The sequence below is a fragment of the Parus major genome, chromosome 2 (assembly GCF_001522545.3).
Source record: "Parus major isolate Abel chromosome 2, Parus_major1.1, whole genome shotgun sequence".
In the NCBI taxonomy this organism is placed as follows: Eukaryota; Metazoa; Chordata; class Aves; order Passeriformes; family Paridae; genus Parus; species Parus major.
The window spans coordinates 75556409-75574045 of NC_031769.1; the positions used below are offsets into that span (position 1 = coordinate 75556409).

At 38.6% G+C, this 17637-nt stretch overlaps 2 protein-coding genes across 10 annotated transcripts in view; one reads left to right on the forward strand and one right to left on the reverse strand.

Annotated features, from left to right (window-relative positions):
• CDH18 (cadherin 18) overlaps positions 1-17637 on the forward strand; it is a 1344136-nt gene that overhangs the window by 1012736 nt on the left and 313763 nt on the right. The window lies entirely within an intron of this gene.
• The window catches only part of COBL (cordon-bleu WH2 repeat protein), a 73433-nt gene that overhangs the window by 3779 nt on the left and 52017 nt on the right, over positions 1-17637 (reverse strand). For 3 of the 4 annotated variants that reach the window (XM_019009168.2, XM_033512134.1, XM_033512133.1), the window contains 4 exons: positions 9328-9431; positions 6070-8078; positions 5348-5467; positions 2792-3046 (listed from right to left, as the gene is read on the reverse strand). In XM_019009168.2, the coding sequence (XP_018864713.1) occupies positions 2792-3046; positions 5348-5467; positions 6070-8078; positions 9328-9431 (2488 nt within the window). The other variant, XM_033512135.1, reaches the window with a different exon arrangement.

Below are 17637 nucleotides of genomic sequence, written 5' to 3' on the forward strand. Positions count from 1 at the left end.
TTTCTGCTCTGGTTTCTTTTGGCTGACCCAATTAGAGACTGTGCTGTGCAGACCCTGACTCTCAGCTAAGCAAGGTCAGCCTGCAGCAAGTTCTCTCCTCATTTCCTGCATAGCAGTCTTTTAACCTTAATGTTCATGACTTCAGCAAACAGCTGTGTAATCAGGGGAAGAGTGGAGGAGATGCCTTTTCACAGATATTACTTGAGCTCAAATGCTTGTTGGGATGCTCCTTATCTAGGCAATTGGTTGCTTTTTACATTTGCTTCTCCTGACAGCTATGTTTGATCCACTTCCAATGCAGCTAACCCCACACAAATAAGCAACGAGTCACACATAATTATGCAGCACAGATTTACCGCTTCTCCACAATATTAGCTAAATAAATGACTTTGCTGTCAGAAGCTTTGCCCCAGAAGACTTTGAGAAGACAATGCAAGAGAAACAGATCCCAGTACTGAACTACCTACTCTGCTGTCTAGCTGCTGCAACCAAAATCTTCCAGAAAGCAAAGCCAAAACCAGAGCTGTGCTCACATCTCCAAATCACAACATCATAGAACTTTGTCAGAGGAGACAAAACAAAGAAAAAGGCTTCATCCTTGGCACAAAGCAACCTTTCAGCTACTGTCTACAAAAAACTCAGTTTTCCTTAGACATGGGTAAAGGAAGAAAACCCTGATATTCAGCTATTATGTATTCTTGTTCCTCTATGGATTCAACTTTTGCTATCACAAATTGTCCAACTGCAGGGAATGATCAGAATTTGGCTCTCAGTATAACACACAAAACTAGAAGAGATATTAAATACACTGGATAAAAAGCCTTTTCAGAAATCTGAAAACATTTTTACTAAAGCCTTTTCAGAAATCTGACAACTTTTTTTACTTTAATCAGTTGCATGAGATCTCAGACGCCAAAGTCTTATGATGACTTTGGCATACGTAAGACTAGCTTGCATATCCAGTATCTGGAAGGACAGCACAATAATAAGAAAATCATACTCTGTCTTGGACAAAACACTGCTCTCTTTTAGTTTCATAAGAGACCTATATAATGAGATGTATTCTTCTGCTGTTTCAATGTCAAAAGTAGCAAAAATTACTCTGTCTTGGAAATGAGACAAGACAGGCACAGTATTTAGCAGAATATACCACTCTATCTGGTGTACTTTCATGACCTGCACTGGTTATCCAAGTGTTTTGAAATAAATCCCCAAAGATATGATAAAGACTTGTTTTCATGAGTAGAGCTATGGATCCCCTCAGAGATTGCAAGAGCAATGAAGTTGGAAGAATAAGAAATTTGAAAATATCTAGAAAACAACTGCATGAAGTACCCTTGTATATCTATTTTCTCCTATTGGAAGGGACCCATAAAGATCACTGAGTCCAACTCCCTGCTCCTCCCAGGACTGCCTAAAACTAAACCATATGACTAGGAGCATTGTCCAGCTGCTCCTTGAACTCTGTCAAGCTTGGTGCTGTGACCACTTCCCTGAGGAGCCTATTTCAGTGACCAACCATCCTCTTAGTGAAGACCCTTTTCCTACTGTCCTATGAACTTCTCCTGACACTGCTGCTTTGCATTCCATTCCCTTGGGATCTATTGCTGGCCACCACAGAGAGGAGACTGTGCCTGTCCCTCAGCTTCCCTCCTCAAGGAAAGCACTGACTGCAATGAGGTTGCTCCTCAGCTTTCTCCAAGCTGAACAAACCAAGTGTGAACTCAGCTGCTCCTCATAAATGTATGCTTAACATAGATGTAATATTTCACATGAAAAATTAATTGCACATTCAGATTCCTGACGTAATAAGAATATGCTGATGTAGTTTTCCATGAAACATTTATTTGTTTATGCCATTTGTATGATTCTGTGGTACTTCTGGTTTATCAGAAACCAGATATTTGGACAACTTTTGAAGGTTCAAAGTTGAGTGCATTTTAAAATTATTTAAAAGAGGACAAGGGAGCAAGGTTTAAGTCAATTTACACATTTATGAGTGGCATCAGCTAACTCACATGTTAGGAAAACTACATCTGCTTTTCTACATTCGCTTAAGTCCTTGGATTAATGTCTATTCATGGATACTGCAGTGTAATATTGGGATGCCTCCACTCAGGACAACTGATCTGCTTCTCTTTACCAAGAAGCACAATGTAATCTGAGATTGGGAAGAACAAACTTTGATCAAAGAGATAAGTGAAGTTACTCCAAAAATCACACTTAGCCATCTGGGAGCTGACAGATTCATATAACCGCAAAAGTGAAACACACATCATTCAACTAATAAAGTTTAGGCAGACATTAAATTAACCTCACAGTTTTACCAACAGCTCTCAGCACATGTGATCAAGGTTTAAGTGTTGGGAATCAAGGTCTAAGACCCACTACTGAAATTAGGAGGGAATATTTATATATAAATTTGTTTCAGGGTCTCATATCTGATCTTCCTTAGGCTCACCTTGTCCAAAGGACATCCAGTATTATCTCAGAGAATATAGAATGAAAAGGTCATGAAAATGCTTTTTGAAATTATAGTCATACTCTTGGTGGTCTTTTTAATAAAACACATTGTCTGTTCATACGGTTGTATATATGCACGGGTGTGTTTCATTAGCTGTTCAAAGGCTTCCAATACATTCCCAATCTTTGATTCAGTTAGAGGTAATAGTGCATGTTCCTTCTTCTGATGGAAGAATGAAATTTGTGCCTAGAACTGCTAAAAAATGGTTCTGAAAACACAGCAAGCATAGGTTGTTTCATCCATAGTAAAATATAAAAGTATATTTACCTTTCTTAACTTTGCTGCTCCAGCACCAGAACGAATAGCCTCCAATAGGGCTTGCCTTGCCTCGATTGGATTACCTGAAGCTGTGGCAGAAGATTTAGGAGCTGCTGCTGACAGCTGAATGGGAGGCGGTGGTGGTGGTGGCTGGGCAGGGGCAGCTGGGATACACAGCTGCTCTTCCTGAAGGTCTTCTGCCTTCTGCAAGGACCGTTCTGTGTCCCTAAAACGCTGCAGCTCTTGGGAGGCCAATGAGGAGATCTGCTCATCATGCAGTTGAAAGAAAGTGGTTAATATCAAGCATGGATAACTGTAATTATTTGACATTTGATGCCCTTTCAGTACCCTGATTTCATTTTTCTTAGATAATGTAAAACCCATAGTCTTTTTGTTTCCTTGTGGCATTGAACATCTGTTGCTATTCACTCACATCACTCAGCTGGGCTGATTACCAGCATCGAGGACTTGGCACTGAGTCTGTCTCAGAAACTCAATCTTTATTTATTGTGAGCTTCAGCATCCTGTAACTCTTCTTGGCATGTAAGGTAAGAGAGAAAGTTGGACTTGGTATTAATTTGGAAACAACCGCAAGGGTTTTGGAATCAGGAAGATATATTAAGGCTGCAGTAGCCACCCAGGAATATGATTACTTTTTATGGTCTGGGCTGCACAGAAATAATCTCAGATGACAGAAAAGCTCTTCCAGATCTGAGCTCTCAGACATAGCTTCATCGAAAAAAAAGCCATTAAACCTAAAGTTTCCAGCCATACTTTAAAAAAAATAAAAAAAAAAAAGACCAGAGAGAGCCATGTGAAAGCACTGAGAACAAAATCAATTGATTATTCTTCCAAGTGTGTTTCTGTGGAATTTCAGAAACTAAAATTTCTGCACAAATTACCAGCTTGGAAACTCATCCTACTTTAAATGCATGCAGGCAAAGAAGACAATCTTTCAGACTAGGTCAGCTTTTCCATCAACTGTGTCATGAGATACTTTTGTCATTAATACCATTACAAGTAATAATCATGATGAATTGTTAATAATTACAATGATTCAGCAATTATTAGGAAATTCAGTACTATGGGTCAAATAGGAGCTATCCAAGCAGATCCATTATAATTAATTTCTAAGACAAACTGCAGCATAGAGCTGCTGTGGTGAAAAATTAAAGGATTAATCTCCCCTAAAATAATCCACAGAGAGCTCCTGTATTATATTCCTTCCCTATACATATATATAAGTAACAATATATATATATATATATAGATATATATATATATATAGATGTATGAGCATCATGTCATGTTAGATGAAAGGTGAACATTTGAGACAACATGAAAGGGTTAGCACATCTGTATTGGGCCCTGTACAGAATGAAACACACTGCTTTAATTAGCACAGGTGACATGGTGTGAAAAAGCATATGGTTTCTAGGCAACTTCCTTTAAAACCATGGCAAAAACTTCTCTGCAAGGGGAAAGTATTCCAGAAAGTCTCTGTGATGACTTCATTAACAGAGCCTCTTTTACACAAATTGCTATTTATTTCTAATGACTGCAGAATGCAGTTAAATATGTGGGCAGATTGCTGCTGCTTAGCACATCCTGCTTACAGAAAGCTGTGCCCTACCTGCAGCAAGGGCAGTAGGATACATGAGGGGTGAAGTAATTCCCTAACACAGGCAAGAGAACTTTTCTATCTCATGCCAGCTATCTGGATATGTGCTAATGAACTGAGTCATTGCTCAAGGGAAATGGGAACTTCCTTGCCAAGGACACATCTTTGACTGGATTAGTCAACTGAGTGAAAACTAAGGCTAGAACAATGCAGGTTTTGGCTATTAGAAATAAGGGATGCTTTAATTATTAGATAAATCTTTCAGAGAGAAGGAATCATCCTGCTGTGGTGAATGTTGATGAAACATCAACATCAATTACTTGAATACAATTTGCACCATGTTAGCAGATAAACAGCATGTATGAAGAAGCCCCTAGTGTGTTTTCAGGAAGTCAGGACTGAATATATATGGTAGGTAATGCAAATATATTAATCCAACTGTAAACTCCTGAAGTACAGCTTCTCTGTGCAGAGAAGCTGCGGATGCCCCATCCCTGTAGGTGTTCAAGGGCTGGTTGCATGGGGTCTTAAGCAACCTGGTTTAATGGGAGATGTCCCTCCTCAAAGCAGAGGGGTTGGAACTAGATAATGCTTAAGTCCTCTCCAACCAAAACCATTCTAAAGAAAGACCTCATTTAAATGTGAAAATGATGAATATTTGATGTCTTCTATGAAGACTCCCTGTAATTGGTTTGGATTTCTACTTGCTTCTTTCTAAGCCAAATGCACACAGTTTAAAAGACTTTTAAGTTTTATAGCAGAGAATAGGATTGAACCTTCTATGCTCTCTGCTTAAGTCAGATCTGGTCTTCTGTCATATGGCTACCCCTTCAACTTCTCTCTTTGCAGCACAATGTTTCATTTGTGGGATATTTAGGTTTATTCAAAACACTCAGAAGGAAAAGACTGCACTTCAAAGATCACTTACTATCTTGATTCCTTACCTTTTTTAGCTTTGAGGTGCCACTGTGGCCTCTAATTGCTGCTAGTAGGGCTGAGCGCTCATTCTCTGGTTCAGTGTATGAGGGCTTCCTGTGACTGCCATTTAGTGCACTGTTTGAAACCTAGAATATGAAGAGAACAAATCTCACATTGTTATTAGATATTTACTTAGAGATAGCTTGGAAACACTTTTTGGCACTTGTACCGGAATGCAAAGTATGAAGACTAATCAGTTTACCTTTTTTTTGAGCCTGCTCACACTGAACAGTAGGGGTATGTGTAGATAGTAATGCTGTACTTGGAGATGCAGTCCATATCCCCTGAGCAAGAAGCCAATGGCATACTATTATCCTCTAGTAAAAAAAAATTACAATTTTCTTTCACTGCAGGTATTTACAAGTTTTTTTCACACTGTGTGTTCCTGTTTTTACATGATACACTGAAATGAGGGTTTGGCTCTTAGACTAACCTCAATTACCTCTCCTTTATTTGTGTCTATGCACCCCCTGCCTCCTCTAGCTGGTGCAGCAGCCATGATGTTGCATAATATACAGGATGTGCAGAATAAGCAGCAGCTTGGTCTGCATTTTGCCATTATAAATTTTTCAAATGCCTTGTGTTCTCTGGCTCACCGTGAACTGTACAGATTACCAAATCTCTGGTGTCTGACAGGGTGAGTATAGGGCTCGACAGTCTGATCAGGTTAAAAAAGGTTTCACTTTACCTTTCTGAGTTTCTCCTTTCCCCCTGATGTTTGAATGGCTTCCATTAGGGCACTGTGCAATGATGTGTCTTTTGGAACTGGCTTTTGGATGACAGGCTTGAACTTCTTCTTTGGTCCAAAAATATTGGTCTGCACATTAGCATCCAGTTCACCAACAGTATTAACATCTGAATCAACAGGTTTCTCCTCCTGTTCTGACTCTGCATTTGCTGCTGCACCATTTAGCTCAGGTGAAGCTTTAAGTGGACTAACTTGTACACCATTAGCGGGATGCCATTTAGTGACTCGCAAAGATGAGCTGAAAGAGGATGGGACTCCTTGGAGATCAGGAGATTTGAGAGATGAGGCTGAATTAGTATGCGTCAAAGTCTCACATTTCTGGTCAAACACAGTCTTTTTCTCTGCTACACTTTGTTTGCTGTTTAAATCATGATCATCTTCTGCATTGTTGTTATCCTTTGAAGAGGATTTAGTAAGTGGGACGCTGGCATTCTTTTTATAAAAACTCACAGGATTTGCTTGATTTGGTGCCCTGATAGTAAATACTTTGTTTTCCATGCCAGAATTATCACCAGGTGTAAATCTGTGGCATGCTTTCTGACTACAAGCAAAAATACTTGAAAGCGTTTCTCTTGTTTCTGTTGATTCTGTTTCCACAGGGCTATATTTGGCCACAATAATACATCTTTTTGGTGAAACTTCTGCTTCATTCTTAACCTCTCCTGCCCCTTGCTTGTTTTCCTCTTTCTCATTATATTCCATAGTGTCAGATTTAAAGGTAGTTGCATTGATGTGTCGTGCAATGGCAGAAGCAACATACTGACTTGATGTTCTCCTGTGTGGCTTTACGAATGGGAGTTCCAGCTTGTCCTTACTAACAGCTGGGGCTGCTAATGGTGTTACCTGGGACTGTGTAACTGAAAGAGCTGGTTTGGTTCTTTCATTCTCAGGTTGTCTTTCAGCTACCTGGATACTAACAGTTTGTGGTGCTGCAGGTTTTGGAGCTGCAAGACAGACAGGTTTGTGCTCATGTTTTATAGTAAAGGGCTTAGAGTTTGTGGTGACTGCTGACTTTTTAGGAAAATGCTCAGCAGAGTCGTCACTTTGCTTTTCCATAGAACTTGACCTCCAGAATGCCTTCACTCTCCCAATATGAATTTCCTCACTTTCATCAGAAGAAGAACCTTGTACATGCTTACTAACACTGGTATTTGGGCCTATGAGATTGCCCAGTTCATCTATTTTAATGGCACCAGTGGAGAGTGAAACTCCTCTATCAAAATGTCTTACTTCGGGTTTGGGAGGGACAACTTTAAAGGTTGTCAAACCCATTTTAGGTTCGTAGGTTGATCCTGAATTCTGGGCACGATGACACCATGTGGGTGTTGATGGGACTTCTGCTTCAGTTTTTTTTGCTGGTGGCCATTTGATTTCCAACTCTGATTTGCTTTTTTTCAGAGATCTCTCCCTGCTATTACATTCATTAACTGGATTCAGCTTCTCTTTTGCTGTACTGATTTCAGTCGTGGCTTTGGAGTGAGATGGACTCAGCTTGGATTTACATTCCTCAGACTTCACACCATGTTTAGGAGAGGGTTCCAGTCTTAAGTTCTTTTCATTTCTTTTTTCAAAGGAGGATGTGAGAGATTCAAACATATCTCTCCTCTGTTCCACAGGCAAGTGAATGAATTCATTTTCAGACGGTTGCTGATATATTAGGTCCTTGCATACAGCTCCACCATCTGTGTGTCCCTTATCAAAGGAACCTGCATTGTTGTTTATATTTGTAAAGTTTCTTGAATTAACAGAGTCAGCTGAGATATTCTGTGAAACCTTAATCTCCATCTCTTGATTTTCATCTGAGTTAGAGGTGCTAACTTCTGGAGCATCATCTATAATTGTTACTGGAACAGAAATGGAAATATCTTGGGTGGCCTCAAATTTTCTTACATGTGGGTTCAAGGCTTTGCTAGTGTAGTCAGAGTCAGAGTTACTGACACCATCCACTGCTGCAAAATACACATAGAATGTTACATATAGGCAGTATTTAGGCAATATGTCTATAAATTACAGAAACAGCCTAGACATGTTTAAGCAAACCAGGTATTTCAGTTACACTCAAAGTAACAGGCTCTTTTTTATGCCAGTATTACAAAAAAGGGAGATGTCTGGGTCCTGCTTATTGTCTGGTTGCCGATTAGGATTATTAGCAAAATATTCCTGCAGTCCTCCTGCTTCAGCCAGTGGGAAACACACAAATGCAGCTGAAAGCAGAATTTCATCTATTGTTCATACCTTATCTTTGACTAACTTATCTAAGTGATAAACATTTCACCACATGACTCCAAAGGAGAAACATTTCTAAGAAACAGCATGCAACTCCAAATTATGTTTCCCAGACCTGGTTAGTAATAACAGCCCAGCTGAAGGATTTCCTTGAGCGAGCAAACAAAGAAACAGTACTTTTATTTTTTCTCCATTCTTCTCACCCTTTATTACCAGTGACTCCAGAAGCCTCATTGTGCAGGAGGGCTATATATCCTCTCAAATTTGCTGGTATAAATCAAAGGTTACAACACAAGCTAAGGAATGGCTGTGTCTGAGAACTCACAAGAAAACAAATCAGACTCAAGTCCATTGCAGAAGTACTAAAATGAAGATGTGAAGTTAAAAAAAAACAAGTGTTCAATGTCATTTGTTGACAAACCAATAGTAAAGAAGTATTTTAATTCACAGTAGGAAAAAGAGGAGCACAATATGACATTTTATCTCTTCCCACTGTTTAATGTTTTTCTATTTTTAACTTTTAAATATGCCTGTTAACAGAGAGGGGATACTGGGTACAAAAACATTCCATCCTTTTCCACTTTATAATGATAAAATATAAACAGAGGCATTCTTCATTAAACAAAGAGCTAAATTCACAACTGATTTAGCTTCACTGAAATTAATGAAATTATACTAAATTTGGCCTATGTGTCCATTGACTGCTGTTCATCTCTTTTTGGTAGAAGACACTGAAATACAATGATAATCTGATAAGCAGTTTTAAAAATATTCAGTAGAGCCTATAAAGGATGTCTGCTCCTGAAGCAAAGGAGATACTTTGGGGGGACCACATTCTACCTCATACTCGTGAGTTGTTCCCTGTGATCTTAGTGAGAAACATGCAGAACGCCTCAAGAGTATAGCTTGATTTTGCATCCACTGACTGTGTCTCTGTCTTTTGCACTTCAGTGGTAACACACATTTTCCTACCTTCTAAATCTTCATCCAGGTCAGCCAAAGTCTGCTGGAGCCGTGCTGCAATGAATGTATCTTCATTCCCATGCTTAGCCAAAGCCATTGCTTCATCTTGCTTGCTAAAGAAAAATAGAAAAAAATCATTTGGTCTCTCCCCTTTCTTTCACTTTGCTTTGTAGCTCTGAAACATACTATAGTTTTACCCCCTCTTCTCCCACTGGGGTTCTGAAACTCATTCTCCAAAATATGAAAAATGTGTAGCCTTACACACTAACCACTATACTGACTCATCCACATCTAGCAAAGATCTCATCAGTGCTCGAGCATACCCAGTGTGCTGGTAATCAAAAGATTTCGATTAATAAAGCCTGCAAAGACATTTTCTGGATTCAGTGTGAAGCAGGCATTTCAGCTGGACTGCAGAAACACAGCATATGCCAGGACAAAGGTTTTGCATATCCATACAATTTTAAGGCAGACAGCTAACCATCCTGTGCACCTGCTGTAACGATATATGTACACCTTAATTAAACAAAAATTGCATGGTAATGAAAAATAAATACACTCAAAGTACTGCTAGACCATCACTCTGCATCTTGAGGTATGGGAGGGAGTGTTTCTAATGAAACATATCAAGGGACATGATTTTACCAGAAAACTGATGAAGCTGTACAATGACCTGAGACAAGTCTGAAATCAGAATGACTGCCAAGTGTTGATTTGGCTTATTAAAAGAAGAGAATAAAAAGAAAATTAAATAAAAAATCCTAAAAAACCCACCGAAAATGAAAAAAAAACCCTAAACAACCCCAAAAAACCCCAACAACAAACCAACAAAAAATTCACTTGTATGGCAACCTGTACACAACAGTCCTCCATTTTTTAGAGGAAAATCTTGATCAGCAGAACTTTTTTGTCTAAATTATTGAAACTAGAATTTCACATTGGACAATTTATTTCTTCTGGTTACTTGACCCAAATTTAAGACATTGTGGTCTGTGACACTGTATCTAAGTTTTGCCTATTGAAAAAGTAGCCTTCCATTCTAGCCACACTTTAACTAACTCTAGTGGGTGAAACAGATTTGCCCTTTTCAAGATCATACCCTTAATTGCACAGATACAGTAACAGATGACAGATTTTTATTTTTTTTTATTTTTTTATTTTTTTTTGGTTAGTTTACCGAACACTAAATGCCATTTTTCTTCTTCCCTTTAAGACAGTAATCTGAATAAAAATTCAGGGGGGTTTCCTGACATTGATTTAAATTTTGTCCATCAATGTAGCTTCAATTTTTGCTACTTTGTTGTTTGATTTTTCCCTTGCTCATGCCAGGAGCAACTGAAAGGACATGTTGAAGCATCAGGTATTTTATTTTATTTTACTTCATTATTTATTTAGCATTCACCTCTCCTTTACACCTTTTGTAGTAGTCCTGCAGCTTGATCCTTCTACTTTTACCTAAACTGCCTTGCACTTACAAAGCTGACTTCATATATGCAGTATCAATGAAAACAACAGCATACACCTCCAAGGAAGCCTTCCAAAACTGTCATGCACATATTCTTGTGTATCTGAATACACAGATGTGATCAATTCAAGACAGCAAGACTTGATATATGACTAAGAGGTTTTCTGAACTGGAATCTAAGACAGAAATCAGAATTGCTTGTTTTAAATACAGAGGAAGAGACAGGGTGTTCTGCGACTGGAATAAAATTTCTTCCAACATCTGCCACTCACCTGAACTTTGAAAGGCCCTGAACATCCTCATAAGCCACTGTGATCTAATGGTGTTCAGGCTCAACATTCACACTGCAAGGTGCATGGTGAACTGAGTTTTCCCCCTGACAGATTACAAGGATGGTGGAGCAAATAAGTTAAAGTCTTCAGTGCAAGCACCTGGCACTGTAGAACTGCAATCCCTCTGTGTCCTGTGGCACGTGTGCACAGAAACACACACACACACACACACATATCTATAAATCAATGAGATTACTCATCTGAGCAATCTGACAAAAAGATTTACACTTATTGTACCGTTCTATTTGGGAGAGAAGACTGGCAAGCAAAACTCTCAATGTTAAGATGGCAGAAAGAATGAACTAACTGAATTTCATATTGTTCTTGCAGTGGAAAGTTTCATAAAATTATTAAAAACCACTCTCCTCTAAATGTATTTTAAAACAATTTATTTCCATACTGAGAGAGATCATTTCCAATGGGAGAACCATTCAAGCTGTTCACCAGCTAACCAACAGGTCTATCCATCATGGAAAGCAAATTACCACTTTCTTCTTTACAAAGCTGGTCTTGCAGAATAGTTGCACACAGCTGGAGGCAAGTGACACACACAGACTCATGCTCTGACCTACTGTGGAGAAGTTTTTTTCCAAAGCCTTGGAAGAAAAATCTGTAAACTCATGAGACCTAATTTCATGAAGGCTATGCCAGCTCACCACCCTTTTGGTACCTGTTCATATTTTCCTGTCTATTGCTTGACTCTTCTACAAAACAGCCAAAATCTGTGTTACTAAGGTTGTCCTTGCTGGAATTTCTACAGGAAACAATAAGGTTGAGAATTCTATGGGAAATTTATCTTGAAAAACATATTTGGAATGGGAACAATCATTCCTGGGCTTCAAATACAGACTGTAGGTCCATTGCACTGCACCGACAAGTTCTTTTCTCATGTCTATCAGTGGGAATCTTTCAATGATTCCTCACAGCAAAATTAGCCTTTCCTTGCTGGGCACAACAGTCATGAGTGGTCTCTTTCATTATCCTCTGTGTACTTACACAGTGACTACACATAATTTGCCTCTCAATCTCTGCTTCGATCTCTTTTCTTAGACAACTGGAATAATATCCAATGCACAGAATTTTTCTGAAGGAAAAGGAACATACATTGAAAATTAAAGTATTCTTATTTGCTGCTTCAGAGGGAGCTTCAGAAAAGCAGATCTTTTCTTTTGCATTTCTAAATCTCTAAAAGAGCTACTGTTCGATGCATCTCCAAACTCACCTACAAAGCAAGCCAGAAGGTATAGATTAGTCACAGGGGCTTTTCTTAAAATTCTTACCACTTAGAATGGGCTATATGTTTTGTGAGGTGAAGGTCTGGTAGTTTCCAGTAGCTCACATGACTTACAAATATGCTTAAGAAGACTCTCACAGGAAAAGGAAAACAAAAGGGCCTCAATTTTTTTTCCATAGCCTTCTTCCCTTCTGACCCTATACACTTTTCTTTTGTTGACAGCTGTTCTGGCCAGAAGCCAAGAAAAACATTACTTATTTTGATACCATGTTTTACATTCTGGATAACCATTACCAGTGGTATTTTCTCATACAAGCTTTTTTTTTTTTTTTTTTTTTTTTTTTGGCTCAGGGAAAACTTGATAACCTTTATGCTGCCTTCCTGGTTAAAACATGAGGTGCTAAAAATACAGCACTGATGAGCATTTAGCCCAAGCTCAAAATGGCAAATGTGCATGATTCCTGGAAGCCTGCACACATATTACTTATGTAGATTAGCAGAGATTTGTGTAAGAGCATAGAACGAAGCAAAGTGACTACTAAACTACAGCATTTAATGTTCCACTGAGCTCAGGCTACAATGCCTGATTACTCCTTGGCAGTCATTTGCACAGTTGGAGACAAAATGAAACTTACAGCAACATTTTACCAAATTAGTGCCATGGGAGACATACATTTATGAGAAGGTTTACAATCTAAGAAAGTGAGAAATTTCTCTGATAAAACTAGCTGGAAACAGTGCATAAAAATAAACCCAAACTGGTGGTCAGGCAAGGGATTTGCAATGGGAGAAGTTGCTGTCAAAGCAGCTTTACCTGTGGGTCTGCAAATGATAAATCTGACCCAAGTTTCTCTGAGCACTTCTTGGGAGTTCTGGTGAGCTTCATGTATGTCACTAGAGACCACACCTCCTGCCACAACTGCTTAAATACAACACCGACCTATGTAAATTGCAGAGAAGTGATGAAGGAAGACATTCAATTATCCAAATGCAGATACTTGGTGCCATTTAAATGCTGTAGGATATTCAAGACATCTGTCTGGGGCTTTTAGACTTAATAGGGAAGACCGGGAAACTTGCATCCCGCCTGAATGACAGCAGCTAAGAAGTGGACATACCTTAGGTTAACCAAATGTGATTTGCAATCTCACTCATTTTGCACAATATTTGCTATACCAAAAGCCCTGAGAACATGGCCCCCGTGAACCTGTTGCTAGGTGGGGTAGGAAGATAGAGCCATTGCAAATACATGAAATCCATACAGGCACAATGTGCAGTAGGATATGCAGGGATGTAGTGACAACTGTGAGACATGTTGAGAGCATTCAGCTTCTCACACGAGCCTCAGTTAGCTAAGAGGGACTGACCTACGTGGAAAACTGACATGGTCACTCCAGTTCCAAAGACTGGACTTCGGAATGTTCAGGCTCCCCTCCCAGCTCTGACAGTTGTCCCAGTCTGGTACTGGGGAATTACATGAAACTATCTTTATGTATCCAAATTTATACTCCTTAAATTGAATCTGATATTCACCTCTTACACAAATGCTGCAAAGACAAATGCTTCTACTTTGTGTATATAACAAGGTGTGGGTTAAGGAAGAGACTGATGCTGAAGTTGTAGGAAGTATGGCTGAAGTATTTTGAAAACAATTTATGAATCAATCAGAAAGATGGCATTAAATAAACTCAGGGTTTTTATATATTAATTTTTGTGAGTGATGTGACAAAGTACTCTTCAAAAGTGGAGGTAACTGTTTTCTGGATTAACCAACCGTTTCCACAATCTAAAGAGATCATTTTTCCATTATTTGTATTTCTTAGGTTAGGTAACTTTTTTTCACTTCTTTTCAAGGAAGTAATATAACTGTAGCAGGAGAGCAGCTAGTGTAAGTGCTGGGCTTTCTAGTCACCTAAGCCATGACCTGATAAGCAATATCTTCCATTTCTATTGTCTCCTGTGAACTGTTGTGAGAATGAATTTTAAACCAAAGAATATTAAAATTCATAAGTTGCAGACTGAACAACCAATTCAGAACTGGTTACATAGCAAAGTCATCACTTGTGTTTGACACGAGATTTCTGAAATTGGCAGGCAACTAGCAAAGGGGGAAAGCACATGGAAGATAACCTTCTTTTTTACATTCTTAGGCAATAAAAAAAAGCTGCACATATTTTTGAGAGCAGGGTACAGGTATCACTTCCATTCCATTTTTAGTTTGTGTTTTCTTTCTAGTTCTGTGGGACTACATCAGACAAAGGTCTTTATACTGCATTTATATCTGGGCTGAACAAAAGTCATCAGAGACTGAATTTAACTATTTTTCAATCCTCTAACACATGGGTCCAGTAGTTTCTTCAGATAAACTGCCACCCAATTAACAATAAGAAGTTGAAAATCGAGACGAGGAGGAAAATGAAGCAATTTTTCAACAGCAACTGGGCTTATGGTCCTTTTACAATTCTCCTCCATAGTTTCTAGTCAAGAATCTAAACAGAAAGCAAATGCTCCTGCATAGAATAATTTTGTGTTCTAATGCTAGAAATCTCTAAGCTTGTTACATACTAGGGTAATTTAAACTTCCAGAGTACCTGACATATGTCATTTCCAGGGTCCTGCTGCATAAGCAGCAGCTTGTAGTTGCTATACAGCTGGATGCACCCCCACTCCCCCTCCTCTGGTAACAGCTTCTGAACAGGAAAGCCCATAGACAGAAAGAATTGCCAGAAATAGTCAAGGAAGTGGACTAGCATGATTTAGATCTTAATACAGCCCCATTACCTGTGCAATGTAAAATTGTAAGTTAAAAGATGGTACAGTCAAATCACTTCTCTTGATTTACACAGAAAAATAGAAACAGAAAAGGACCAGAGCCTTCCTCTTCTGTAAGCCAACACCAGGCCCTTAGCAACCCAAGCTGCCCCCTAATATTTAAAATATTCCACAGCTACAGAGCAGATAGTATTTTTCCAGTGGATGAGTTTAACAGAAAGGCTAATCAGTATTCTTGCCCTAGAATGACTGTATCTATTACTTAACCATAATATCCATATTATCTTTCTTCCATGAAGATCTGCCAGCAAAAAAGTATACAAAAGTTTCCAAATTTGAAGTTTTCTGGAGCAAGGGGAAAGGGAAAGCCAGAGATAAGGAAGGAAAACTATGTAAGAAGCAGAGCCTTGCAAATCTGTCAGACATCTGGGCTTTAATTAAAAAATTTTTCTTCCCTGAGGTTCTCCCTGTCACTTTAACCCTTTCTCTACTTTCCTACCCCTTAAAACTGTTTTCAAAACAGTAAAACAGGCCTACCCAGTTAAAATAAAACCTATTCTATAGAGAAATAACAGAACTAAACTTTCTCCTTTTTCTCAGAGACAGGTACAATTGACTAGTAATTACACTGAATGTGTTTGCACACAGAGGAGTATATATAATCATACACACACTGCTATTTTTCATTGCAGTTTTTGTCTTTCCTTCCTGCATTCTGCCACTCATTATTTTTATTTCTTCTGACCAGCATCCATGCTGAAGTCTCTCCAGCTGCTGACTTCTTCTGTCCTGTCCTTCCCAATACAAAACACTGTAACATTTGAATGTGAATGGACTGAAAATTAAGCAGAACAGGTTTACCCACCCCTATGGTTTCAAGCTTTTGTTTTAAACTAACTCATCAAAACCCAAACAGCAAGTATTTCTCAGGCTGGTAACTAAGAGGACTGTCCTCCAAGATGCTTCAGCTACCCTGACCAGAGCCAAAGGTAATAAATTCTTCCAAGAGAAAGGGAGGAAATGGGATTATCTCTGTCCAAACCCACAGCACAAACTGATCTCTGGAGGGTTCCCCAACCCCCACCCTATGTCCTGTACTAGCTGCACATGAAAAAATATTCCTCTCTCATGGTTAGTGAAGTAGACACTTAAGGGAGGGGAAAATCCCTTTCAGACATTTAGAAGGTATTTTGTCTTTTTGTCACACACAAGCCTGTATTTATTTATACCTTTATAACGACAGAGTTCCCTTCACATTTTAAAATACTTTTATTTCTTAAACATTTCAATACATTTAAAATATTTTCAAAATTAAAAAAAAGTGTCTGGGATTTTAAAGTGTTTTTCCTTCTCTGAGACAGGTCATTAGAACCATACTTAAGAGTGACCCCCTTTAAAACAATGATCTCAGTTGCTTATAAAATCGAGAAACTACACACCTCTGTGAGGTGACAGGCCACATGACAATTTATATCATGGCCATAAAATTATACTATTATTTTTTTTTAAACAAAATGTTTAAATGCCTTCTAAGAACAGTTTGGAGGAAAAGAAGAGCTGCATTCTGACACATGAAATTCTGTTTTATACTCATTCCTCTGAAAAAAAGGTGGTCCTGGCATGGTCTATCTGTTCACTACTCTGCCTTGACTCTCTGCTCATCAGCTCTCCTTCCCGAAAACAGGAAAATGCCACCTCTTCATATCACATGAGCACTGTGCAGAGTAATGAATTAAAGTCTGCATAGCCTGTGAATACCAGCACAATGAGTAAGATAAGAAGAGCCAAAGGAAATTGAGTAGTCCTGTTTCCAGAAGAGAATTTGAACTGAGTGAACAGTGGTATATCTGTTTTATTAATTAATTATCAATTTTATTAATTGCTTTATTAATTGAGTACTGAAGCTTAGAAAGAAAAAAAAATCAAGTCCCATCACTGTAACCAGAGATGTTATCATGCTACACAAAAGGGGGGAATTGACTTTAAAAAGACAGAATCTAAGATTACAGAGTCTTAATATCGAAATTACCTAACTTTGAGCGCATGACCTAGCATCCCTAATAATATTATTTTAACATAATTTTTAATGTATAATTATTTATAAAGCTCCAGACAGTAGGTGTGCATGATGCTTTATAGGCGTATAAAATTGTCTGTTCCCTGCCCCTAGGAGCTTGCGTGATGACACCACACAAGGGATGGGAAAAGAGGGGGTATGGGAGGACAGGGTTGCAACACTGTGAGATCATGAGATGTACTTACTGCTACATAAGCAACATTTCAGCTTCTCTGTGGTTTTCTTGTTACTCATTTAACACTATATATTAAAATTTGGTGAACAGATACATAACACAAAGACATCAACCGTAAGAAAGGATATGAATAAAGAGAACTATGTAGTACAATGTTCAGACTCAGCAGTTAATATTAAAACATTCACAGACAAACATTGCATGTAGTCAATTATTTATATGGGTTTAGCCCTTGGCAACTGCAGCTGAGGTCTGGATTCTGCT